This window comes from Lynx canadensis, chromosome D1, assembly GCF_007474595.2.
Source record: "Lynx canadensis isolate LIC74 chromosome D1, mLynCan4.pri.v2, whole genome shotgun sequence".
Lineage (NCBI taxonomy): Eukaryota > Metazoa > Chordata > Mammalia > Carnivora > Felidae > Lynx > Lynx canadensis.
The window spans coordinates 90,312,863-90,339,952 of NC_044312.2; the positions used below are offsets into that span (position 1 = coordinate 90,312,863).

General features: G+C 41.4%; 1 protein-coding gene across 1 annotated transcript; it reads right to left on the bottom strand.

The window, feature by feature from the left end:
• Nucleotides 1-8,155: 8,155 nt before the first annotated feature.
• Nucleotides 8,156-26,011, bottom strand: TRAF6 (TNF receptor associated factor 6). Its single transcript, XM_030332496.2, has 7 exons — nt 25,826-26,011; nt 22,021-22,338; nt 17,782-17,932; nt 14,528-14,686; nt 13,031-13,102; nt 10,957-11,034; nt 8,156-9,464 (listed from the first exon to the last, which is right to left on the bottom strand). The coding sequence occupies exons 2-7, from the start codon at nt 22,314-22,316 to the stop codon at nt 8,595-8,597; spliced, it is 1,626 nt and encodes a 541-aa protein (XP_030188356.1). The 5' UTR covers nt 22,317-22,338; nt 25,826-26,011; the 3' UTR covers nt 8,156-8,594.
• Nucleotides 26,012-27,090: the final 1,079 nt, after the last annotated feature.

Below are 27,090 nucleotides of genomic sequence, written 5' to 3' on the forward strand. Positions count from 1 at the left end.
TGTTGCAATGAATTATTACTAGGACAGGGGTGGGGGAAATTTTGTGTTTTGATGAGACGCTGCATTATCCTGTCTAGAGTACACCCTTCATTCTGACTCTAAGGAAGCTATTTTTCAGCTCTGTCCTGTAGATAACTGAGAAAATGCAAAATAATTCTTGTTTTTAGAAGCGAAAATTATATCTTGTGGGGAGAGGTTCTTGTGGGGAGAGGTTCACTTGACATCCCTCCCCAGTGGAGGAAGAAGCTAGCTTTGCGTCCATTTGGACATTCATTTAAATATTCCTGGACTGTGTCTGTTCTTTGGATTCTGCTAGTTTTAACGTCCACCTCGTTCCCTCATTTAAAATTAAATAAAAAATTTAACTTGTGTTCATTTGAGATCTGTAGGAGACAGACTCTCTTTTGAGAGGGCCAGGATCATATCAGAGATTAGAAGGGCTGGCCCTTCCCTTGAAGGCTCGCTCATAGTCTGATGAAGGAGACACTTAATGGTTGCCAGTAACTCTGACATAGCAGGAAGCAATCTGCCTCTCCTCTTTTCACCCTCCCTCCAGCCCCCCTGTATTCAAACAGGTAGCACCCTACTAGGTGGAGAGAGATGGAACGCATATGAATTTGGCCTCCAATCTGGGCTATTTTAAATCCTCAGATCTTGACTCAAAAGACAAGTTGCATTCTGATGAACTCATCTGGGTTCTGGGGCTACATTTTAAAAAGAACAGAAAATATCAGAACGCATCAGATGGCGTAAAAGCAAGTGTTTCAAATACCTTTTGTTACAGTTTAGTCAGGGTACATATTATTTATTCATCTTACCTCTATTATTTATCTTTTATCTATCTATATATCTATATCATTTACTGTGGTTCATGAGCCAAAACAACAAAAACAAAAAGCAAACAAAAACACACAACAAAAACCGTTGCAAAACACTGACCCTAGTTGTACCCAGAAAATCTGCTTTCTTTTTTCACAAAGGCTCCAAAAGAGTATCAGATTAGGGGCGCCTGGGTGGCGCAGTCGGTTAAGCGTCCGACTTCAGCCAGGTCACGATCTCGCGGTCTGGGAGTTCGAGCCCCGCGTCGGGCTCTGGGCTGATGGCTCAGAGCCTGGAGCCTGTTTCCGATTCTGTGTCTCCCTCTCTCTCTGCGCCTCCCCCGTTCATGCTCTGTCTCTCTCTGTCCCAAAAATAAATAAACGTTGAAAAAAAAAATTAAAAAAAAAAAAAAAAAAAGAGTATCAGATTAGGTTTGAAATAAACTTGACTTTCAAGCCCCTAACTATTCTAAAGGGAATGACTAGTTAGCTTCAGCTTCCTTAAGCACTGCTGATGGGGCTTTGTCTGCATCTAGACACTTCGAGGACTGGACAGAGGGAAACAGAGCTGGGATTACCACGCCAGACCTTCCCACAAAGAGTTGGGGGTTTTTTTTGTTTTTTGTTTTTTTTCTAAATCAACCTCTGCCAGTCAGGGTGGAGCGGCCAGGAGAAAGTCTGGGATAATGATGAGGATTATTTTTTAGGATTTCAAAACCATCTCAGCAAGGTTTTATTATTTAGCTGCCAGAAGTATAAATTCTGGGAAGCTCAGACTTGCTGACTCGTTTTATATTAAAATGTGCAAATCCCCACCCAGACCAAGCAAAAATTATTGCGATCATGCATCATTTCCTGAAAAGATTACAATTGTCACTTTATAAAGTAATCCTGGTTCCTGTTGGTCGCCATGCAAAAATTAATTTTAAAAATGTGACAAGTGTAACAGCACATCTACAAGAATGGACTAGAAGTGTCAAGAAGCTAACCCAAATTAGAGGTGGAATGTTTAAAAAAAAGTTTTTTTATGGCTTATTCTGGGATTAATACCAGGATTTCACTTTTGGAACTTTAAAAATGAAGGCGGCATTTTGTGAAGCACGTGCATGCTTTACCAGCTTTCGTATCCCACTTGGGGAAATTGAGCCTCCTTTAGAAAAGACAAGGACTGACCCACAGGAAGCTTCCTGAAAATGCTTTTTTGGCATATGATAGAGGCAGCTATCGCTTAAAACCATGTCTGGACAGTCTGCCAGCAAGGGGGTGGCTGGGGACAGCCACAGCCTGGAATTGGTTTCATACTTTCTATTTACCTGGTTTTCTCACTGGGCCTAAGATGGTTGTAGGAAAGTTTTCTCTTTGGGCCTAGCCTTATTTTGCAAAATGCAGTTTTAAAAGCCCTAGGAAGAAAACCACAGCCTAAATGGAGCGCTAGAATGAATCCTCATTTACCATTTCCTGGAGGAGCCTTAATTGTATTTCATGTGTAAACCAGCGCCTGGGATCATTCTTCCCTCCCAATATAGTGAGTTACAGTCTCCAAAATAAAACAAAGATAAAGCAAAAATCCAAGCAGTATAGTTATTTTATTAAAACACCCAGAATACCAGTTATATTTTAATACATGTATTTCACTTTAATTAAGAGTACTCCTTTGGTAAAGATGTTGGTGCTATATATAGGCTGACAATATCCACAACAGGTGGGAGCAGGTAGGCAGGTCAGTCTGGCATGTTTTCTTCTTTACAAAAAAATTTTTTTAATGTTTATTTATTTTTGAGTGCAAGCAGGGGAGGGGCAGAGAGAGAGGGAAACACAGAATCTGAAGCAGGCTCCACGCTCTGAGATGTCAGCACGGAGCCCAACACGGGTCTCAAACTCAGGAACTGCAAAGATCATGACCTGAGCCAAAGTTAGATGCTTAACCGACTGAGCCACCCAGGCGCCCCCTGGCATGTATTCTTCTAAGTTAATATTCAGTTAAGGTGCCATTCCAGAAACTCTGTTTTGGTGATACTCTTGTAACCACTACTAATACATGATCTACTGTAAAATCTCCAAGTGCCTCTGTGAGATGCATGTGAATCTATATGCATAACCTTGGGCTGGAAAGAACAGGTCACGCTTATCTACCAATGGAGTAGAGACCCTGCTTATCCCTCGGCCACTCCCGCCATCCTGACGGAGATCACCAGAGACTGAGCCGGGGCAGCAGCAGGGCTTGCTGTCTGTGTTGTGCATGGTGATGGGGGTGGTCGGAGGGGGGGCAGTGGAGGGCGTGTGGCAGTGAATCTTGGTAATGCCGTTAACGCACGCCCTTCCATATGTCCTGCTCAACACTGATTTTCGGTCTTTCTGTGATTAGCCTCCCCCTGCCACCTTTGCTTCACTCCCTCTCACAAAGCACATTATTCTGAGTCCAGGTGGATTAGCAAAACTGCTCACAAATTCCACAGCAATAGTAAATTCTGAGCAACAGCAGGCTTTTTGATAAGACACTCTGACCACGGCCCATGCTTTCATTTTCAAGTCAGCTTTCATCCCATAGCTTATCATACAGTTACACACTTAGAAGAGCCTCCCGGGCTCATAAAGCATCTTTCTGAACAGATCCAAGCATTAATAAATGTTACCCATTACTTAATAATATCCAAATTTCAAATGTTATCCTCCTCTTTACAGGTACCTAAACAGACACCGAGACAAAGAGAACAGATTTGCCCGTGGTCAGTCAGCAGTAACACCGAAGTCTCTTCACTCCTAATTTACTGGTATATATGCTAAATTACACTGCCTCCTCAGCCCTCTGGGAACATAATCCTGGAACCCCGTGTAAGCAAAATGGGCCCCAAATTACATTCTCACCAGAGAAATTAATTGGATAATTTATCAAGTGCGAAAATAACATCAGAATATTCTGCACAATTGATCGAGGACTTTCACATAAATCCATTATAACAAGGATCCCTTCAGGCAAAATAAATAAGATTAAAATTCAGCATAATAATTTCCAAGTTGAAGACGAGCTGAACGCGAGGACTACAATTCTAGCTACAACTCACATATCACACGTTTCCTCGAAGAGTTTAAGATGACTCGGTAGAGGCTAATTATCTTAGATTTTTAAAGAGAAACCAAACTTGAGGAAGTCTCATTAAAATTAACACTTTCTAAGTAAGAAAGCAAATGTTCCAAAATGTTACTCGTAGGTGGTGGTTGTTCACTGTACAATTCATTCAACATTTTTGAACGTTTGAAAATATCATGAAGCGCAGAGGTAAAAAGCAAACAAACCAAAAAACAAAAAAAGAAAAAAAACAAAAAAAACCCGTCTATACACTTCCACCCAAAACTTACATGCGACAAATAAACTACCAGAAATCGGCCGGCGTGAACCAGAATTTTCGTTAGCTGCTCCTTACTAAAAGTCTGTGAGCATGTACTTTGTGCCAGGCGCTGTGCAGTGGCACTCACCACTTCGGTGGTGAACGGGACAGTGTCCCTGTCCCTCAATGTTTACACTCTCCTGAGGACTGGAGTAAGTCATTACAGGCTTCTAAGACCAGCGGCATTTCTCTCTTGTAACACAGGAATCCGTACTTTCTCTTCCCCGTTGGCACTTTAGCTTGGACCCTGAAGTCCATGGGCAGGAGCACTGGGCAGATGCCATCAGTCAGCAGGGGCAGGGAATCTCCAGCAGGTGCTCCCTTCCAGAAACCCCGCTGGGCAGCAGCAACGCAGTGTGCTTTGCTGACCTTCCAGGAGGGCTGTTTCAGCGGCAAGCCTGGAGGGAGCAGAAGAGTCCGCCTCTCCTTCCCTCTTGTCCTCAAGGCGGGGCTAGTGTCCTGCTGAGAAAGCACTTTGAGAGAGAAAAAAAGAGCACCACATCTCCTGATTCTACAAAATGTATGCCCCATCTGGCATTATTTTTTAGTATCTTATAAATTTATAGTAACAATCTGGGGGGAGGAAAAAGCTTTAAAGCATTAAAGGCTTAGGTGACATTTAGAGAAACCAGTAGTCCTCTCCTTGCAAGTGCATGACTGTAAGTGAAGGCTGGAATTGAATATTACAATCTGTAGAGATCCATCTAACCAGGTTTCATCAAATCATCTTTCTGGATACTGGGAATTTGGAAGTGTTGACCCCATTCCATAGATGGCAATGGTATCAACTGTGAAGCTAACTATAAGCTTATCATGCGAATCTGGGAAATTTAGAGAAAAATGTATTCCAAAAGAAATATACAAATGACTATTGTCCATTTTTCATTTAAGGCACTGCACTGCTTAGGCGTTGTAGAGCTAGGCATCACAAAAAACACCTAATGGTGTTTTGTATAAAATGATGAGTGTGACTTAATCGAGGCAAGCCAAAAAAATGAGGAGTAACAAGTAAAGAACATTGCTTTAAAGTCTTAAGTTAGAAAAACTTCTCTACTAATTAAAAGTGTTTTCTGGTCACCAGAGAATTGACAGTTCCCTGGATAACTGTTCCTCTTTATGGAGAATGTAATCTAACTGGATGCATAATTCCTCACCTCTTCCTGCTTACCTCATCTAAGACTTACTGGGTACAGAAACAGTAATGGAGAACATCATTTTACACCTGTCACAGAAACTGCCAGGTATCATCCAACGTCTCTATGTTAATCCAGTATTAGAGGAACAAAACTTGCCTTTCATTCTACTTCACTTTATTCATCCCCACAATAAAAGTTGCATCCCACTGTAGCATAGCCAGAAACCGCCATTGCTGCAAGGGCTGAGGGTCGGTAAAAACTACCAAACTACCAATCGACATCCTGACTTGTTTTCCTGCAGCAAAATATATGACTTGCAACAAGTTTCATCCAACACTGGGTTGGACACCTCTGGGAAAAGAGGAAACAATTTCGCTAAGTTCAAGATGACGTCAGAAGATAAACATGTTTAAAAGGTCAATAAAGTAAAAATACATGGGGCAAACACTGGGTGAGCCAATTGAGTGAAACCAGCACGTGCGAGTGGGGCGGATTTGAAAACCCACGCTTGATTCTGAGTTGAAATCTTAACAAAAGTTTCTATTTAGAATGACAGTTTGACCATTACTTTTATTCTATATTCACAATGAAGGGCCAGTATAAAATAAGTGCCTGGTTTCTTACAAAATGTTTGCGGGTTAAAAAAAAAAAAAAATTGCTTATTTGAATTAAGAGGAGACCCAGCTGATGGACACATTTGAAGTAGAATATTATGTCAGCAAAAAATAAGGTTAGGCCATTTCCCACTGGCAAAACTCTTTAGTAAGTATTGTCAACACTCTGCTGGTTACAACTTAATTTCTTAAAACAGAATTTTATGGCTGGAGTGGACCTTAGAAACATCTAAACCAACTCATTTTACAGATGAGAAACCTGAAGCTAGAAGTTGAAATCAAGCAAAAACTGTTTTTGTTTGGATTAAGTATAGTAGGAAAAAAAATAACATAACCAAAGCAGGAAATGACTGGCCTCAGAACCTAAAGCACAGCCATGCTTTTAATAGAAATTTGACCAGGAAGCTTTTAAATAGCATTTCCTTTTTTGGTAGGGTTGAATGTTTTGTGGCAACCCCTTTTTTCCCCCCTCTGATAAAAGTTACGTTTGCAGTAGAAAATGTAAAACATATGAAGAAAGCACAAAGAAAAAAATAAGTCCTCAAAAATAGTTCAGTATATTTCCTTCAGGCTTTTTCTATGTAATGAAAGTAACTACCATTTACTTCTTAAATGGAACTCAACAGTTATTCACTGAAAAAGTCACAAGAAGGGCAGCAGTGCAGGGTTTCGAACCTAGATGGTGGTGCCGCAGCGCTTCCTGGGAGCTAGCTGGAAGGCACGGCGGCTGAGGGACACAGACTTCAAGGAAGCAAACTGGGAACCGGTGATGAGCAGGTGGTACGGTTGGTAACTCTGGGGAACAGGATCCCTGCACGACCTTTGTTTTTACTCTAGAACATGAACCCATCAGAGAGGAAGTCTAAATGTTGGGGGAGAGGGGCAGACAGACAGGTAAAGGGAAAGGCCACAATGACACTTGCTGGGTCAGCCTGGAACTGAAACCATTCTGCTCCACAGACAAGGTCTCTTGGCTTTCTCTTGAAATTAAGGCTGATCTTGAACGCTCAGATTTGGCTTCTCTAAACAAAAGTACCATCTCTCATGACCAGACATTATTAAACAATCTTGTGTAAACAGCAGAGTGTGTGGGTCCTCTCAGAGTCTTCTAAGAGCCTAGACTAGCTGTGGGACTCCCTGAGAATGAGATTTCACCATATTTATATCTATAGGCCTTAACCAACAAATGGCCTAAAAACCATCTCTATTAGGAACACTTAGCCACTTTGATACATTCCACATGACTCTCCTCAGGTATATACTGCTGGACTAAAGAACCTATTCATGCTAAGTCCTGATAGAACCACCAGGATTTCCCACCCTGGTTTGATGACCTCTCAGGTATCTCCAAGGATCTCCCAGATATTAAGAAATTCTGCCTTTAGGAAATCAGTTTTGTTCCATTTAACTAACTCCCAGAGAGTGTTCAAAAGAGCTGAAAATTTCTGGCTCAGATTGCTTCTGCCACCACCAGGAGATGCCATGTTGATTGACTAGTTGATATATTTAAAAAAAAAAATTTTTTTAATGTTTGTATTTGAGAGAGACAGAGAGACAGAGTGCAAGTGGGGGAAGGGCTGAGAGAGACAGGGAGACACAGAATCTGAAACAGGCTCCAGGCTCTGAGCCGTCAGCACAGAGCCCAACGCGGGGCTCGAACCCACGAACTGTGAGATCAAGACCTGGGCTGAAGTTGGACGTCCAACCGACTGAGCCACCCAGGCACCCCATGACATATTTTGTATGTTGGTGATTATATATGTGCATCTCCTTGTCGTATAAGCCGTGAGGAGCAGAGAACATACGTAAGGCTGTGGAATTCAATCTGCAGTGAACAGGCAAAAACGGATTTATGGCATAACACTGGGCAGTTGGTATCCATATGGTCCTCAGCATTCGAAACTCTGGAGAAGATGCTACATGTAGCCTCAAGGAAATATGCAAGCCACGTAGAATGAAACAAATAAGAATTATTCAACAGACATGTCTGCACTAAATAGGTAAGGTTATACCTGGGGTTTAAACTAGTTTCTGAATATCCTTAGTCGCACCCCGGGGGTGGGGGGGAAACGGAGTAAATGAGAACTTAAACTTTCCAAGGATTAAGGTTCAAATCCTCTGAAATCTGAAATCTGAAGGTCAAATAAATGAGAACTCAGCTCCAGAGTAATAATTCTCGCTGGCACCAGCACGAGGCAGTAGTGATTCTCACATTTAATATATTACATATAATATAAAAATAAGCTGAAGTTTTAAGGAATGTCCATTATTATTAAAAGGTTTGAGCTTTACTACTCCAACCCTGGGCTTTTTGACAATAAAACACACTGGAGCAAAAAAAGCCCATGAAGTGCAACAAAGAGGTATACTGACTGACAGACAGACAGACAGCCGCTGCAATATGCCACAGGCACTCCAGTCTTTGTGAAACTGTGGAACATGTAGGTTCCAAGGGAAAAACCGCTTCCGAGATCTGTAACAGGAAGAAGCGGTAAGTGACCTCAGTAATAGCATTCGCTGCTGGGTACAATGTCTTTCCACTTCTTTTTTTGTTTGCGTATTATTGAGAACAAGGCAAGGAAAGACGGCTTTCTCCAGACAGCTTTTTTTTTTTTTTTTTTTTAAACACATGCAGGGATGCTACATCCCTGAATCAGTACTTCGTGGCTGAAAACCCTCCCTCCGGAGACTACCCATGTCAAAGCGGGTAGAGACCTCACAGCGCACTAATAAAGTATCGTCCTTAATGAAGGTTCTCTGTCTCAGGGCTTCCAGATGCATAAAAGTCACATAGCCAAAACCTTTTGGGTTCCGTGGGATTGTGGGTCTCTGGAAGGCAAGCAGCTCTGGTTTGGCATCCATGATCTCTTCATGGTTTTGCCTTATAGGTGCCTCAGACTGATCAAGAATTGTAAGGCGGATTGTACCCTGGAAGGGCCAAGGGAGGTGGCTGTCATACTCTCCTTGCATTGTGTGCACAAAGAGGGATATGTAATTAGCACAGCGCTGAGCCGACGGTAACTGAAGGTGCAGGCGCATGCACAGTTTGTACCCGGGTTTGCCTGTGTAGAATCCAGGGCTATGAATGACAACAGGTTTCTCCTCTTCTTGAGATTTCAAATGCATCCCAAAGTTGCCAATCTTCCAGATGTAAATCCCATTGCACTGCTGTGCTTCTATTTCAACAACTTTGTCCTCAAGGGTTCGAATCGTTTGTTTGAGCTCACTTACGTACATGCTCTGAGTTTCCATTTTAGCAATTAGCTCTCGGATTTGATGGTCTTGTCTTACAAGGCGACCCTCTAACTGCTGAATGGTTTCTTGGAAATTCTGGACCTCTGGGTGACACCCAGTGGAAACCCGGGACGCAGAGGAAGAATCGTATGGAGGCATATCACACTGAGGTACAGGAGGTAACGCAAGGCTTAAACTCTGAACAGCCTGGGCCAACATTCTCATGTGCGACTGGGTATTCTCTTGCAGGTGGCGTGCCAAGTGATTCCTCTGCATCTAAAAACCAAGCACAAGCCTTAGGTTGGGACTAGATACTGTGAGGACTAGGAAGGGACCTAGCCAAGCCAAATAAAAGGTTTTTAAGTAATGTCATCACTTCCCTCAGTCCCCTACCATCTTCTTCAACAAATTCTTGACTTAGTGAGACGATCTTATCTTTTCATCCACTGGAAAAGTGAGGCTATGTGCCAAATACTCTCACCTTTCACTCAGATAAACCTCCCTCCCACCTACGGAAGTATCAGGATCCATACCCATTCATCTGACTCAGAGACGACGCTCTGCTTGCCCAACATTAATGCTTCACCTGGGCTCTTGCTGGCACTTGCATTTTCAACACCTCAGAGGTTTTGCTCAGTCATCCCCCTTTTCCTTTATCTTCATTCTCTCCCCCTGACCCTTCCCTCCAATTAGTCTTTCCTACTGAAAAAAAGGCACACCTCTCTATTGATCTCACGTCTCTCTTTAGCTAATACCATTTTCTCCCTCTTTCTTTTACGACCAAGAGCAGTCCGTCTGCACTGTCCCCAAGTCATTTATTTTATAAATCTACTGCAAAGTATAATCTTCCCTGTCTCCACACTCTTCTTAGGTCGTCAAGAACATCCTGTTACATGAAAAAATACTTATGGTAACTTTTATTATAAAAGCAATTTGTGTATATTATAGAAAAACAAAATATAGACGACCAAGATGAAAGTTCCCTATTATCTCACCTAACTACCATTAACATTTTGATACATTTCCTTTAAGTCTTTTTCTCTACACACACATACAGAATCCTCTCACGAAATGTAATCTCGGCATATATCATTTCCTCTTTTTCTTTTTTTTTTTAAGTTTATTTATTTTGAGAGAGGCAGAGAAGTGCGAGTGGGGAGGGGCAGAGAGACGGAGAGAGAGAATCCCAAGCAGGCTCCGTGCTGCTAGCACAGAGCCTGACGCTGGACTTGAACTCACAAAACCACGAGATCGTGATCTGAAACCAAGAGTCGAGGCTTAACTGACTGAGCCACCCAGGCGGCCCTCTTCTTTTTATTCTTAAAATTACTAAATGCATGCTTATTGTAAAAAAGTCAGACAAAAAAAGTATAATGGAAAAGCAAAAACATAGTTGTACTCTCCAGAAAGAATGACTTACAATAATCATCGATCTCAAACATGACACAACTGATCATTAGTCTTGAAACTAATTTTTTGGAGAACATAACCATACCATCTCCTCCAATTTCTAATACGGTTTGTTCACGACTCCTATGACGGTCTGCTTCTCCTTCCTGTACACACTCACTCTATGATCTCAATCGCACCTTCCATCACCATCAGGCATCCCATCAATATCCTGAGTCCCAGTTTCTGTTTGGAGCTCCAAACTCATACAACAGTGCATGCCAGTCATCTCCCTGTCCACTGGTACTCTCAAATCCACTATGTAACAGAATTTTCTTCATCGGTATTCAATAATTAAAGAAGAAAAAACAAGCTTTACCTTTACATGGCAACCAAAAGTACTGAATGTGCATGGAATTGGGGCTGTAGGACAGTCCAGGTCGTAATGATTAGGCATCTGAAAATCAAAACAAAGGTTAAAAAATGGTTTTCCTTGCATATCATGTTCTAGTTTGATGAGATCACATTTGAAATAAAGATTTACATTTCATCTAAACAAAATCATGTATTGTCTATGGATGCTTTTGCATAATGCAGAGTTGAGTGGTTACAACAGAAAGCGTGTAGCCCACAAAGATTAGTATTTACTTCCAAAGTCACAGAGAAAGGAAATAGCAACATCTCATACCATCCCCCCAAATCGCTCAAAATTCCAGATAACGAGTTTGTTTCTATTGCTGGGAAACTAACGCCCTCTAGGGACACTTCAGAGAAAAAACATCTTCTAATGTCAACTACAACTGCAAACTCAAGGACTGCTGTGGTCCAGGCCATTTAATAGGGACCAGTTAACTGCATGGACCAGTTAATAGGGACCATGCACTGACACCACTGGCTGCACCCATTATTTCCCTCATGACTGTCTCATATGTCCTCTTACTTTTTTTTAACCAGGGCATGCCTTGATTACCATGGGAAGATGCAGATGTTAGAAGGTATTTTAAAGCACATTAATAACAGTTTTAAAAAAGTCACAGCCTTTGACTTGGGGACTCTAAAACACATTCTTCAAGGTGACACCCATTATGCAAAATTATGTTCTTTGAAAGTGGTACCAAATTCCGTTTAGAAATTTAGTTTGGCTCTCCTCATAGATACTTCAATCAGAAATGACCTTTGAGACCACTTACTCCAATCCTTCATGTTGTATAGTCTAGGACAGCAGTCTACAAAATGTTGTGTAATGAGACGCATAATAAATATTTTCAGCGTTGTGGGCCTTATGGTTTCTGTCCCAAGTACTCAACTCAACTTACCATTGTGGTACACTAGCCATATACAACACACAGACACACGGGCATGGCTGTGTTCCAATAAAATGTATTTACAAAAATGAGCAGTAGGCCAGACTGGCTGGTGTGTTGGTTTGCTGATTCCTGATCTAGAAGGTCAACTTTCTCGTCAGAGATCGGCGGGCAGGTTAGTGGCACAGCCAAAATCAAAACCTAGGTTTTCTCTCTTAAGCTAGAGTTTTTTCCTACATTGTTTTATTTTTACTGGGTTTAATATGTGATACATATTAAATATTAAAACAGAGAAAACAAAAACTAAGGAGGTGAGACTTCATAAGCAAAAAGAAGTTTAACACCTTCAAATTAAGGCTTTGTTGGGAAAGAAACTAAAAGACTGTTAAAAAACAAATGGAAAAGTTTAGTCAACTGACTAAACTTGGTTTGCTTGCTGCTACTTAGTAAGGTAATCAATTATGATCTTTGGGTTTGCAGATTTCATGGGTGTGTAAATATTTAGTGCCTAATATTCATATTTTGTGGGTAAACTCTCCAAATGTCAAAAGATAGTACTCAGATGGAATTTTCCTTTCTCTATTAATACAAATGTACAGCGTTCTACTATAACTACTACTTCTGATGATGCCCATTAGTGACCTATAGCACAAATGACAGAGGCGCTACCAATCCTGGAAATCTCAAAATGTCCCAACATTTCTCAGGGCCTACAGCTACAAGTAGTGCTCTGCTACTGACCAGGTTTGCTTTCTTCTATTTCACTGTTCTCTCACTCTTTCTCTCTGTTCTCTCTGCAGACCCAAGATCCTTATTTCACAGCGTACAAATATGTATTTCTCAAAGAGTTTTCTTTCTTTACATGGAGATTTTCTTATTTTTACCTGACAAGTACCTGGGTTTGGTGGGAATTTTTAAGAAAACACATAAACATGGGTATTATGTTAATGACAGGAATTTTAAGTACTTACAGCTGAATATTTTGTTCTTTCTGAAAGTACTATATTAGTTTACATGAAAATTTTTTCAGTTTTAATACTTCTTCAACCTATATTCATTGTGCTTTACTGACTTAAATTTTTAATTGAAAACTTAACTTGTTTACTTCATCTGATGGAAATATTAACTTAGGAAAGGGAATCATTATACCTGTTCTCTGATGAGTATGGTATTGCAGTATTCACAGATGACATTTGCCAAAGGACAGTTCTGGTCGTGGATCTAAATTTTATTAAAAAAATATGTAAAAAGCATGAGAAAATCTGAAAAAGTAAGAACAGTCTATTTTTATGAAAAGTAATTCTTTCACTATAAACAAACTAAGGACCTCAGTTTGTGCAAAACAAAAATGTAAGAATGATATACAAAGGTTATTTGCCCTCCCTCTGCCAGTGGAGTAATGAGAGATCCATCTTGCCTTCCAGCTCTTTAACAGAGTATGAGTACACATAAGAGAATCTTCTACACCACTTTTGAACCGAGGCACAGCATCTATGACTAGTTTGGACAAAATTTACCAATACTAGGAGTCTCCAAAGGCCCCCTTCCAAAAATTTCAAATAGCCGCATGATGACTTAGGTAAAACTCTTTTCAAGAAGGGTAAAAGAAGACAAGTATTATTACGGCAAGAGGCTTTAGTGCCCAGGTTCTCATGTGCTCCAGACGGAGAGCTCTGTGTTCCAGAATACAATAGATCTGTTCAGTCGATATGCCGAGAAATCATTAAGCTTCCAGTTTAAGTCCATTTAATTTACTGAAGTTTAGAGAGACATCAATTTGCTCTCATTATGCCTCAAACCTTTCTACATTTTTAGCAAGTTAGCAGACTTTTTTTAGTATTTCATCAACCTAATGAATATGCTTGATCTTCTAAGAAAGTAGGAAAAATTACCAAGATGAATTTATAAGAAATAAAGTTTAAAGAAGTATCTTATTAGTTATAAAAAAAGACATAAATTAGAAGTAGGTTATTTCAGTAAAGACATAAGACAGGGATCCAGTTCTAGGATCTCAGTGCTAGCTTTGCCACTGACTACACTAACATAAAATTACTTAACCTCTCCACATCTCAGTTTCTGAATGGAAAACTGTTCTATGGTTACGGTGTGGCCAAGCACCATGAAGTTTCTTTTTAAAGATACACATTTTAATTGAAGTGCAACATGTACAGAAAAGTGAATTCATTACATGTGTACAGCTCGATGAATTATCACCAAAGGAACACACTTTGTGGAATTTAATTTATTCTCCCTAAAGGTTTTAACAACCCATTCTTTTCAAAGTGAAAAGTGTGAGTCTGATAAAGTAATCATTCTACTTGTTTGTCTCTAATCCAAGACTGGTCATTAAAAAAACATATCACATAGGAAAGTAGATTAGCAAGTCTTTCCTAGAAGCTTGTGTTACTCACAGATCTACTATAGTGGTTACGTCGTATAAACAATGTTTTCTAAGAAAGATATACAAGTATAAACCCTACACTTACTTAACTGGTTTACTGAACCTTCTTTCTTAAACATCAAGCTTCCCACAAATGATCACAGAGACCCGGATTCGGAGTAACATCTTCATCTCTTACCCTCAAATGTATATTAACATTTTTTTTTAAGAAGTAGGGAAATTAACAAATCCAAGCTGGTACGTGCCTCTTTATCTTCAAATGCCATCAATGCAGCACAGTTTACACAAGAAACCTGTCTCCTTGGACACTCCTTGAGAATGTGAATATTAAGTTGGCATTTTTGGAAGGGACGCTGGCACTGAGGACAATTCATAAGAGCAAATTCACAATGTGCTTGGTGATCCTATAATAAGAAAGAAATAATTGATTAATATTTGCCAATCTTTTGAAATTTCCTAAAATAATCTCTTCCAAAAATGTACTGTTCTCTTTTATAGAAATGGCTACCGAGACTCCTTTAACACACACCATATAAAGGCCTTAAAGAATTTAAAAATAACGGTTGTGAATTATTTATACAAAGAATGTGAATTCTCAAGTTCACAATTGAACCTGAACAAAAAGGATCCAATTAGGCAACTTGAACTTGAATAAAACTATCCAATTAGGGAAAGAAGTCAGATTTTCTGATGATCAATTGAATATTGTGTCAAAAGGACCATTCCTTCAAAAGGAACTAATTATGGGGGGGGGGGGGCAAGTTACAAATATGTTTTAAACACTTAATCTCAAATAGAACATAAACAATATTTAATTTCTTATAAAATAACTAAGCTAAGAACTGACTTATTTAATTTAAAAGCAAATGCTTTTGGGTCACCTTCGAAGCTCAGTGGGTTAAGTGCCCATCTCTTAATCTTGGCTCAGGTTCTGATTTCAGTTTCCTGAGCCCGACACGGGGCCCGAACCCACAAACCAAGAGATCATGATCTGAGCTGAAGTCCAACGTTTAACTCACTGAGCCACCCATGTGCCCCAAGACATATTTTGGATGTTGGTGATTATATGTGCATTTCAAATATAAGTTAATATATTAATATGTGTTGGGGCACCTGGGTGGCTCAGTTGGTTGAGTGTCTGACTTCGGCTCACGTCATGATCGGTTTGTGGGTTCAAGCCCCATGACGGGCTCTGTGTTGACTGCTCACAGTCTGGAGCCTGCTTCAGATTGTCTCCTTCCTCTCTCTACCCTGCCCCTGCTCACAGTCTCTCTCTCCCTCTCTCTCTCTCAAAAATAAACATTTAAAAAAATTAAATAAAAAAATTGTTATGCTCCTCAGTTTTATTGCAGATAATGTTCACCTAAAAAACTTGTAGTAGAATACTGATTTTTCTTTTAATAAGATTATCCTAGATTTTTTTTTTAAGTTTATTTATTTTGAGAGAGACAGAGACAGTGCAAAGTGGAGGAGGAGCAGAGAGAGGGAGAGAGCCTGACTTGGGGCTCAAACCCATGAAACTGCGAGATCATGACATGAACCGAAACCAAGAGTCAGATGCTTAACCAACTGAGCCACCCAAGCACCCCTGACTTTCTTATTATCACCGGGGCAAAGCCACAGGAAATGGAATAAGAAATTTATGGTTTCGGGGCACCTGGGTGGCTTAGTCAGTTGTGTGCCTGACTCTTGATTTTGGCTCAGGTCATGCTCTCATTGTTGTGGGATCAAGCCCCGCATAGGGCTCTGCACTGACAGTGGTAAGCCTGCCTGGGATTCTCTCTCTCCCTCTCTCTCTCTGACCCTCCCCTGCTCATGCGTGCATGATCAGTCTCTCTCTCTCTCAAAATAAATAAACATAAAAAAAAAAAAAAAAAAAGACGACTTCAAGTTGTTTTACAAAGCTGTAATCATCAAGACAATACGGTACTGGCACAAAAACGGACACTCAGATCAATGGAACAGAATAGAGAACCCAGAAATGGACCCACAAACGTATGGCCAACTAATCTTTGACAAAGCAGGAAAGAATATCCAATGGAATAAAGACAGCCTCTTCAGCAAGTGGTGCTGGGAAAACTGGACAGCAACATGCAGAACAATGAACCTGGACCACTTTCTTACACCATACACAAAAATAGACTCAAAATGGATGAAAGACCTCAATGTGAGACAGGAAGCCATCCAAATCCTTGAAGAGAAAGCAGGCAAAAACCTCTTTGATCTTGGCTGCAGCAACTTCTTACTCAACACGTCTCCAGAGGCAAGGGAAACAAAAGCAAAAATGAACTACTGGGACCTCATCAAAATAAAAAGCTTCTCCACAGTGAAGGAAACAATCAGCAAAACTAAAAGGCAACCGATGGAATGGGAGAAGATATTTGCAAACGACGTATCAGATAAAGGGTTAGTATCCAAAATCTATAAAGAACTTATCAAACTCAACACCCAAAAAACAAATAATCCAGTGAAGAAATGGGCAAAAGACATGAATAGACACTTCTCCAAAGAAGACATCCAGATAGCCAACCGACACATGAAAAAATGCTCAACATCACTCATCATCAGGGAAATACAAATCAAAACCATGAGATACTGCCTCACACCTGTCAGAATGGCTAATATTAACAACTTGGGCAACAACATATGTTGGTGAGGATGTGGAGAAAGAAGATCTCTTGCACTGCTGGTGGGAATGCAAGCTGGTGCAGCCACTCTGGAAAACAGTATGGAGGTTCCTCAAAAAATTAAAAATAGAACTACCCTATGACCCAGCAACTGCATTACTAAGCACTTATCCAAGGGATACAGGTGTGCTGTTTCGAAGGGGTACATGCACACCAATGTTTATAGCAGCACTATCAACAATAGCCAAAGTATGGAAGAAGCCCAAATGTCCATCAATGGATGAATGGATAAAGATGATATGGTGTATATACAATGGAGTATTACTCGGCAATCAAAAAGAATGAAATCTTGCCATTTGCAACTACGTGGATGGAACTAGAGGGTATTATGCTAAGCAAAATTAGTCAGTCAAAGGAAAACAACTATCATATGACTTCACCTCATATGGTGACTTTACCATACAAAACAGATGAACATAAGGGAAGGGAAGGAAAAATAATATAAAAACAGGGAGGGAGACAAAACATAAGAGACTCTTAAATATGGAGAACAGACAGTTACTGGAGGGGCTGTGGGAGGGGGATGGGCTAAACGGGTACGGGGCATTAAGGAATCTACTGAAATCACTGTCACACTATATGCTAGCTAACTTGGACGTAAATTTTAAAAATTAACTAAATTTTAAAAAAAGGTCATTAAAAATTTGTGGTTTCTAATTATATTTATATTCAATTATGAAAGAATTGGGATAATAAGCAAAAATTTATTAACCAATCACTATATGCTAGGCACAGATGGGACACAGCAAAGTGCCTATTCTCTAGGAACTGCCTTGCATATATGCTAACTGCTAGAAAATAATTCTTAATACCTCAAGATGCCTCAGTTCCATCTTGTGCAAACAACCTTCATTTGGACATTTCACCATCAGAGAAAGAATCTCTCGTTTTGCAAAATTGTCAGGAAATAGTTGATTTTCCAGCAGTATTTCATTGTCAACTGGACATTTGTGACCTGCATCCCTAAAAGAAAACAAGTAAGATACATACATTTATTAGATTTAAACAAATGTTAACGTTAGAAAACACAAAATTTATGTTAACAACTTGAATAAATTTAAAAGAACTAAAAAAAAGAAAACACAACCCACAAACTTTCATTTGCCACATACACATTCTCCACTTACTATTTCCTATGGAAAATAATTTAATACCTTATATTGCATATCACCAAAATAAACTGTCTTTCGGTGGACAGCTCAACAATTGTTCTTCACTGAAATGAATACAACTAGCACCAATTTTGATTACCTATCAAAAACTATGGGATTTTAGATTCGGGGATAGATTTTAAGTAAAAAACGAGAAAAAATACTTGAATGAAATCTTATTTTGACTGGCATGAGCTGAAATGAGAGTTCAGGGTGGGAATTTGGCAGTCTGGCAGGTTTCTGTTCTGTCAGCAGCCGTACCGGGTACTAGTGAGACAGAGCTCGATGTGCTGCTCACGTGCTAACATGTCTACAATGTGTTGCTCGGTTACAAGTAAAAGTTAAACCAATTAGCAGTACCCCTACCAGACCACATTTTTAGATTGACTCTGAACAATCCTCTGGCTCACAGGCAACAGAAGCTTTCCTTTATGTTCAAGGTACAAGTTAGAGAACCTCTATGTCCTGATTCCCAGTGGTTTATTCGATCTTATGATGGAAAAGCCATCCCCAGGAAGCTTGGTCGTCTGCCACTCCCTTTTAACTTTCTGAGATGTCTCAACCTTTAACTGACAAAATGTGGCAGGTTGGGGAGGCTAGACAATCACTCACAAATTTGTTGAGCAGCTCCTATGTATAAACCGATAGCACTAATTGCTTTGGCAGGTAAAAAACTGCAAAAAAATGGGGTCTGCTGTCAAATGTCTTAGAAGCAGTAAAGGTGAGAAGCATGGTCTTTATGGAGCCTGTCTCAGAATGCATACTGTTACTACATTATCAAATACTTTCTGATGAGCATAGAAGTTGATGCTCAGGGGTGCCTGGGTGGCTCAGCTGGTTGAGAGTCTGACTTTGGCTCAGGTCATGATCTCACAGTTTGTGAATTTGAGCACCACACTGGGCTGTCTGCTGCCAGCACAGAGCCTGCTTCAGATCCCCTGCCCCCTCTCTCTCCACCCCCTCCCCTGCTCCTGTGCACATGCTCTCTCTCAAAAGTAAATAAAAACATTAAAAAAAAAAAAAAAAAAAAGGAAATAAATAGGTGCCCCAAACCTAAGTGATGGATGACTAAAAGAAAATAAGAACAATCTTACAGAGTAAACTGGAAACCACTGTCCACAGCATCAGCAATCACTCCAAATGGAAATGGAATTGGATTGAGATGTATTTTGATTCCTTGAATGACCATAACAGATGAAAAATTTCACAGCTGTTTCTTTAAGAATTTTAGAGTTAAAGCTAAGTGGTCATTTCTAACTTGGAGAGAGAAACAAAAAAAAGGCTCAGACTTCCTTTTGTGGGTTTTACTTCCTTTTCAGACCACTGTCCCACTACTTGCATGAATATTTTGCTATTAAAAAACTGCTAAAGATTCGTTACCTTCCTGGGATGCATGACACTTGGTAAAATACTATACATTTCTACCTATAGGAAAATCAACAATCCATTTTTGTTACCTACATACAATATAGATAAGAATCATAATAAACAACAACAGAAAATTGAGCCTTTAACATCATTCTCGTGTATATTCTAAACCAGTGGTTTCAACCAGGACAATTCTGTCCTCTATGGGACATTTGGCAATATCTGGAGACACTCTGGGTCTCAGAGCTAGGGAGGACGGAGATACCACAGCATCTATGAGCAGAGGCTGGGCATGCTGCTAAATCATCCTACAATAACTTCCCATGACAAAAGTTCTCTGGCCCAAAACAGAAAGTGAGGAGGATAAGAAAACCTGCCCTAAACAGACCTTAGCAATTCAATAATGGGCGACACATCTTTTTCAAAAAGTGATACAAGCCACATGTTCCCTTCTAACTTAAATTAAGCCAAGTCCCAAAAATGGATGTAGTTATCCCAAATTCAAGTTTTATAGCAAAGTTAATTTAAAAGTTGAAAGAGAGGGGCGCCTGGGTGGCGCAGTCGGTTAAGCGTCCGACTTCAGCCAGGTCACGATCTCCCGGTCCGTGAGTTCGAGCCCCGCGTCAGGCTCTGGGCTGATGGCTCAGAGCCTGGAGCCTGTTTCCGATTCTGTGTCTCCCTCTCTCTCTGCCCCTCCCCCGTTCATGCTCTGTCTCTCTCTGTCCCAAAAAAAATAAATAAACGTTGAAAAAAAAATTAAAAAAAAATAAATAAATAAAAGTTGAAAGAGAAAAACTTGAAGACTAGTGAATAGTCAGCTTAAGAATGATTTTACCAATATAACTAGATATTTACTGAAGAACATAAAATACCCCCACTTCTTCCAATATTTTTGCTCTGAATAGAACTCCTTAGTCACCTAGAAATATTCCCATCTACTTCTGAATTATAGTAAAATGTATCTATTTCTCAGGAGATGAACTTGAATCACCTGTGGAAATCCCATACACCTTCATTTGGTTACAGCAACCATGATTTACTCATGTTTTACTGAGTACCTACTGTGTGTCAGCCATTGTTCTTGGTACTTAGAAAATATCAACAAATAAAACAGATCTCAACCTCTGCTCTTAAGGAGCCTTCTTCCAGTTAAACCAGCAGACAACAAACAAATTGTCTGGTATTTCAGAGGATGGAAATTGCTAAGGAAAAAAGAAAAGTAGGTAAGGGACATTGGGAGTGTGGAGGAAGGTAGGCATGCTGTGGTATAAATAGGGTCGCCAGGGTACCTGTGAGAAGGTGAGATGTGAGCCACATTGGAGGAAGGGAAGGGTCAGCTAAGCAGTCAGCTGAAGTAAGAGGGCTCCAAGCAGAGAGAACAGTTAAAGCCAACTCCCCAGGGCAAGAGCACACTTGACATGTCCGAGAAATAGCAGAATGAATGGTGGAAGGAAGGGGAGCGTAGCAGAGAGGCAGTCAGCAAATGGACTGAGCCTATCATCCCAGATGACCTGATGCCATATTCTTAGCAGAGATGACATCATCCTACTTATTTTACCAGGTTTTATTTAGAACAGTCTGGAAGAAGGCAAGGGTAGAAGCAAGAGGCCTGTGATGGCTGATGGTGATTCAGCTGGCAATAGCAGTGGAGGCAATGAGAAGGAGTTCGATTTTAGGTGTATTATGAAGGTACAGCCATCAACTAATACTTCCTTAAAACTAGTGGTCATTTATGGGTGCCTGAATCTCCCAGTCTGTTAAGCGTCTGACCCTGGATTTGGGCTAAGGTCGTGATCTCACTTGAGATTTGTGAGTTCGAGCCCCATGTCTGGCTCTGCACTGACAATGCATAGCATGCTTGGGATTCTCTCCCTCCCTCCCTCCCTCCCGCCCCTGCTCGTGCTTGCTCTCTCTCTCTTTCAAATAAATAAATAGAAACTTAAAAAAATAAAAAATAAAAATACTGGTGATTTTACAGTTGTCTATAGGCACCAGGTAACACAATTTTACAGGGCTACTAAAATAACTGATCACTTAAGAGTAGCATTCCTTGTATGATTGAGACTGTCAGATTCTAGTAGCATCATCATTTAAGGTACATTTATTTTTTTTATAAGCTTTTATTTTTAAGTAATCCGTACACCCAATGTGGGGCTCAAACCCACAACCCCAAGACTGAGAGTTGCACATTCCAACTGAGCCAGCCAGGTGCCCCTAAGGTACATTTATTTTATATTATTTTCTTAGAGCATAGAGACTCACCTCCTAGTGTGCAACAGAAGTGTTTTAAGTAGAAGTAGCTGATTTACCTGTTTATTTACCTGAGGGTCAGGAGGCGACAAGACAGCAGTTACTTTTCCCACCGCAGGAGAAACTGAAATAAGAATCTAAATTTCTCCACTTGCTGTCCAGTGTTCTTTTCCCTAAGTAACTTGTTATGTGTAAGACTAGCCCCAGAAGGGCCTGTGTTCTAGGTGATAATGTTGTCTGTGCTTGGCTCCGTTACAGGACACGGCTCTGACACTTACGTACCTTATTGATTTGATGATGCAAGCTCTGCAGAACCTGTGGCCGCACGGTGTCTGCACTGCCTCCCGGAGAGCCATCAGGCAGATGGGGCACTCATACTTGCTCTCCAGGGGCGGGTCAAACTCCACGTCATACCCCTGGGTCTCTTCCATGAAAGAGTTGGAGAGGTTCCCCGTGCTGGCAGTTCCACTCACACTGTCATCTTTCGCCGCAGCGCTACAGGAGCTGGCCATGGCGGCACAGCAGTCACTCTCAGACTGGCTGGATCCGCAGCTGTTTTCACAGTTTAGCAGACTCATAGTAACGTAATTATCAACCGCTCTGTAGGAACAATGAGAAAAGAATGCATTAACATGTGCACACAGGCACACACGTATGCCATAGCCTACCTGTACACTTCACCTTTCGGTTGATATGCATTAGCTAAGTTAACGTTATTCACAGAAGACTTTCCAAGTTCTTTGAGTTTTGCTTCATGACTACGATTCTTATTTTTAAAATATTTTTTATATTTTTGAGAAAGACAGAGTGCGAGCAGGGGAGGGGCACAGAGAGAGGGAGACACAGAATCCGAAGCAGGCTCCAGGCTCCGAGCTGTCAGCACAGAGCCCGACGTGGGGCTCGAACCCAGAAACCATGAGATCATGACCTGAGCCAAAGCCAGACGCTTAACCAACGGAGCCACCCAAGCGCCCCATGACTATGATTTTATAATGAGCTAAGGAGTCCATGATCTAGGAGAAAGAGAGAATACGAAGTTAACAGAAGAGAAGCACCTCAACTGTAAAGCTTAGCTCTATCATAATTATCTGCTTATATGTCTGTTTCCTGTCACTGAAGTCAAGAATTTCTATATCCTCAGTACTTAGCACAAGATCTTTCACATAATCGGTATTCATTAAGCATCTACTGAAGAACTGAATTATGCTACGGAAGTTCCTTCAAGTATCCTAAACCGAAGAGCATGGTGTGACCAGCAAGCACTGCAAGGAAGAGCACTAAACGAGGAATCAAGTGATCACCTGCCCTACTAGATGCGTGATTTGGGGCAACCTAACAATTTGGATCTTGGTTTCTTCTAGATTTAAAATTCTCCAAGCATTTCTAAATATTCAGTGTGGGGATTTCTATTACGTAGAAAAAATGGAATTAAAAATATATACGTGTATGTCCTTCTGCCTTCAGTCAGATCAAGTGACTGTGTCTCATTATCAATGACTGGAAAAACACGTGAGGTTTCATCTGCCTAAGGAAAACTATTGCTTTCACGGGTAGGTGGGAAACCTTTAAATTCTAAACCATTATAGTATTTATGAAGTATAAGCTAATGTCTAAAAGCAACTCACAGCCTATGTAACCAAGTCTCTGTTGTAGGTAATTACACCCGAGGGAAACTGCTAACATATGCTATAGTTCTAGAAACTACTGTAAGCCTCTAGTCAATATGGTAGACAATTATCCCCCTGCCTGCTTCATTCTCCTATGAAAATCCTGGCTGCCACTATGCCAAACACTGGGTTAAGGCAGTAATCCTGCATCTTTTTACGACTACAGATACCTTTTTCTTCTTCTCAAAAAGATCTACAAAGGAGGAGGCACTGTTCTGGCTAGAGAGACAGTGTGTGAAGTGATGAGAAGCTTAGGCACTGGAATTTAACGATCTGGGTTTCACTCTCTTCTCCATCATTTGATGTATGACCTGAACAAGTTAGGTAACATTCTATGCTTCAGTTTCCTCATCTATAAATGGGGATAATAACAGAATCCACCTCAGAATTACTGCGGATTAAATGCATTATATGTGCAAGGCACTTGAACTGTGCCTGAAAGAATGAGTTATTATTATGTGCAGCTCTATACAGTAATTTTATTTAATAATTTTATTGTCCCCATTTTATCAAAGTGGAAACTATGGAGCATAAAAGGGTTAAGTAACTTGCTAGTAAGTTACAAGTAATACTTGAATTGTTTCCCAACATTCATACGAAGCATCCACTGACCAATTCCCTAGCATTAAAAAAAATTCTAATATTATAACCAATTACTGTTAGGAATACACAGTCATGGCCTTCTCACTATGTAAGCTGCTTTATAACAATATCCTGGGCCTCATTCCATGTTTTGGTTTGGCTGCTCCTAGTTTGCAGAAGTATTTTGGTGTGTACAATAAACTTTTACCAGTTACTACTTCTATTATTTCTGAACTTTTGACAAAGCACTGCCTTAATTAAATATTGTGGGATGCAACCACTTATTTTTACTGCAAAGTGGATAAATATTGAAAACGGCCTTGTCATAAATCATGGCTTACATCCATGGTATCTGGGTATATATTATAATCCAAAGAGTATACTGTTAAATATCTTAGGCAAGGGACAGGTGTAGTATGGTGATGCACAAAAATGTGCTCCTCCAAGATCAACAGGTGCTAAGGAGAAAGGTTCTAAGATAAAGAAATCAACATGGTAGGTCTCGAATCGGTCCATTTTAAGTCAATGGAAAATTCATTCATGGCGAAATACAGAACTCCTATGAAGTAAAATGATATAAAGCAAAATACTGAGCAAGTACCTTTAATCTGCTACTAGCTTCAGAAACAGAACTATTCACCACCTCTTTAAAATCTATTCCTAAAATGCAAAGACTTGTTAAATGTCCTGCAATGACCAAGAAGTGCTGCAAAATAGTCCACCGTTACGTCTTAATTTTGAATATAAATTCAAGAGGGATTCCCCTTCCTAGGCACGAACGATTTTCCTTCTGGAGGCAAGGATTTGAACAACTTCTTTTGAAATCAAAGTAGCCCAAACTGCAAAGACCTCGCCCTTACACTTCTGACCTACTGAGAATATAATGAATGAAGACTGACACCCTGCTCATGATAAGGGCAACCAGTGCCTGAATGAAACACACACACATTCCTTCCTTGAATCACAAAAAGGCCACCCCAACCTCAAAATCAGAAAAACCTCTTCTATCTTCCCCAGTAATCACAGGGGAGCGGATAATATGGCAGTGGTCAGGTTCACAAGGCCAACATTCAGATTTTCTTTACAAGTTTTTCTCGTTTCTACGCCCGTGTAGCAAGACATTAGTAACAAGTTCTCCGGAGAAACACGCCAAGGCTATACATTCAAGCTGCTCATACTTTAGGTGCTTTCTGTTCACATTCAAGACAGTCCTAGCTCTTAACTGGAGTTCCCCTAAAACCAAACACTAGGAACAGCTTTATCAACTCCGCGTCTGGAACAATCGCTACCACTGCCGAATGCAGGGGCGGGGGAGAAAACATTCGTGTCATCTGAACCTTTTTTTTTTTCTTTTACTTTCTGCCTGGGATGTCTATCGAGTTCAACAGGGAACCTGAAAACAGCTTTCCCATGACAGTGACAGAAAACGGTGGGAACTTAAAAGGTCCCCCCCCACCCCCCTTTTTTAAAAAGCTGGTAACAACTCGGAGGGACGGGAAAATCCAGGAGGCGATGTCCTTTTCTGGGAAGGGGAATACGCGGGGTGCAGAGAGGTAGGGCTAAGGAAGGGGGCGCGCGATTCCCGTCGGATGGAATGACGAGGCCCCCACAAGCAGGGGGAGCAGAGGTGAGTGGAGAGGGGGCGGCGAGGGGACAGAGAGCGGCCTCCCCTACCTCTGGGGAGCGAGGGGACAAAGGGCGGCCTCCCTAACCTCGGGGAAGCAAGAGGATAGGGCGCGGCGACCCCAACCAGTGAGAAACGGGAGAGGGGGCGGCGTCGGCAACCTCTGGGAAGAGAGGCCGCGGCCACTGGGAGGAGACGTCCGAGAAAGACTCACCGCTCCCGTCCGCTGGGCCGCCGACTCCACCCGGCCGCACGACTCCGCTCCGCCAAGACTCCTCACTCCGAGCTGAGACTGCCTGCACGCTAATCTCTCCACCCGAAGGCCTCTTCGGCCGCGACCCCGGGCCGCCCGGAGCCCCAGCCCCAGCCGCGGACGCCCCTACTTCCGCCTTCTCTGCTTGCCCTGGGCAGCGAGGGGCGGGGATCGGGCGGGGGCGGGGACAGAGCGGCCGAGCCGGGGTGGGGCTCCCCCTGGAGGCGGTCCTCCACGGGCGCGCTGGCTTCGGCGCAGGCGCGGGGCAGGGCCAACTGTGGATCTCGTGCACTCCGCCTGGGATTCCTTTGCTCCTTGGATAGGTATCCATCTGGGAATTCCTTGCACCGCAGTCCTGAACTGGTGTGTGTGGTGGTGGTGTGTTTTTATAGCTTCCCTATCCAAGCAGGAGAAAACCCCAAATGGGCTTAGATCACTTGACCTTCGGGAATTCTTAAATAGCTCCCCAGCTCCACCCTCCTTGCCAAGGAAGTTTCCAAGGTACTTAGAACGCTCTTTTATCATCTGGTCCTTCTCCTTCAACCAGTCCGAGGGAGTCAAGCCCATATATTAAACATTTCTCTGAAACTGCTGCCAATGACATCATCCTCTTTTCTGTCACTGTCATGAGAAAGCTATTTTGAATTCCCTGTTTAACTGGAAGCAAACGTCAAAGCAATGTAACAAGCACTTTGCAGGAGATAAACAAAAGATTTTCATCCACCTCTGCAAAGGTGGCTCTGCAAAGGGGAGGCATTATAGGGTAGTGGTTGCACAGTTTTAAAATCACTTTTTTTTTATTTTTTTTTTTTAACATTTATTTTTGAGACAGAGAGAGACAGAGCATGAATGGGGGAGGAGCAGAGAGAGAGGGAGACACAGAATCGGAACCAGGCTCCAGGCTCTGGACCATCAGCCCAGAGCCCGACGCGGGGCTCGAACTCACAGACCGTGAGATCGTGACCTGAGCTGAAGTCGGACGCTTAACCGACTGAGCCACCCAGGCGCCCCTAAAATCACTTTTAAAGGACATGTGGGGGGGGGGGGGAAGAAGACTACTAAGTTAGAGAGCGGTAAAAAGTGAAGACAGAAAGGCAGGTGAGGGCTAGATCAGGCAGGGTCTTGTAATCCATGCAAAGGAGATTTATAAGGAGAGAAGGGATATGATGTCATGTATGGGAATCACTCTGGCTGCTTTATGAAGAAGAGTAAGGACAAGGACGGAA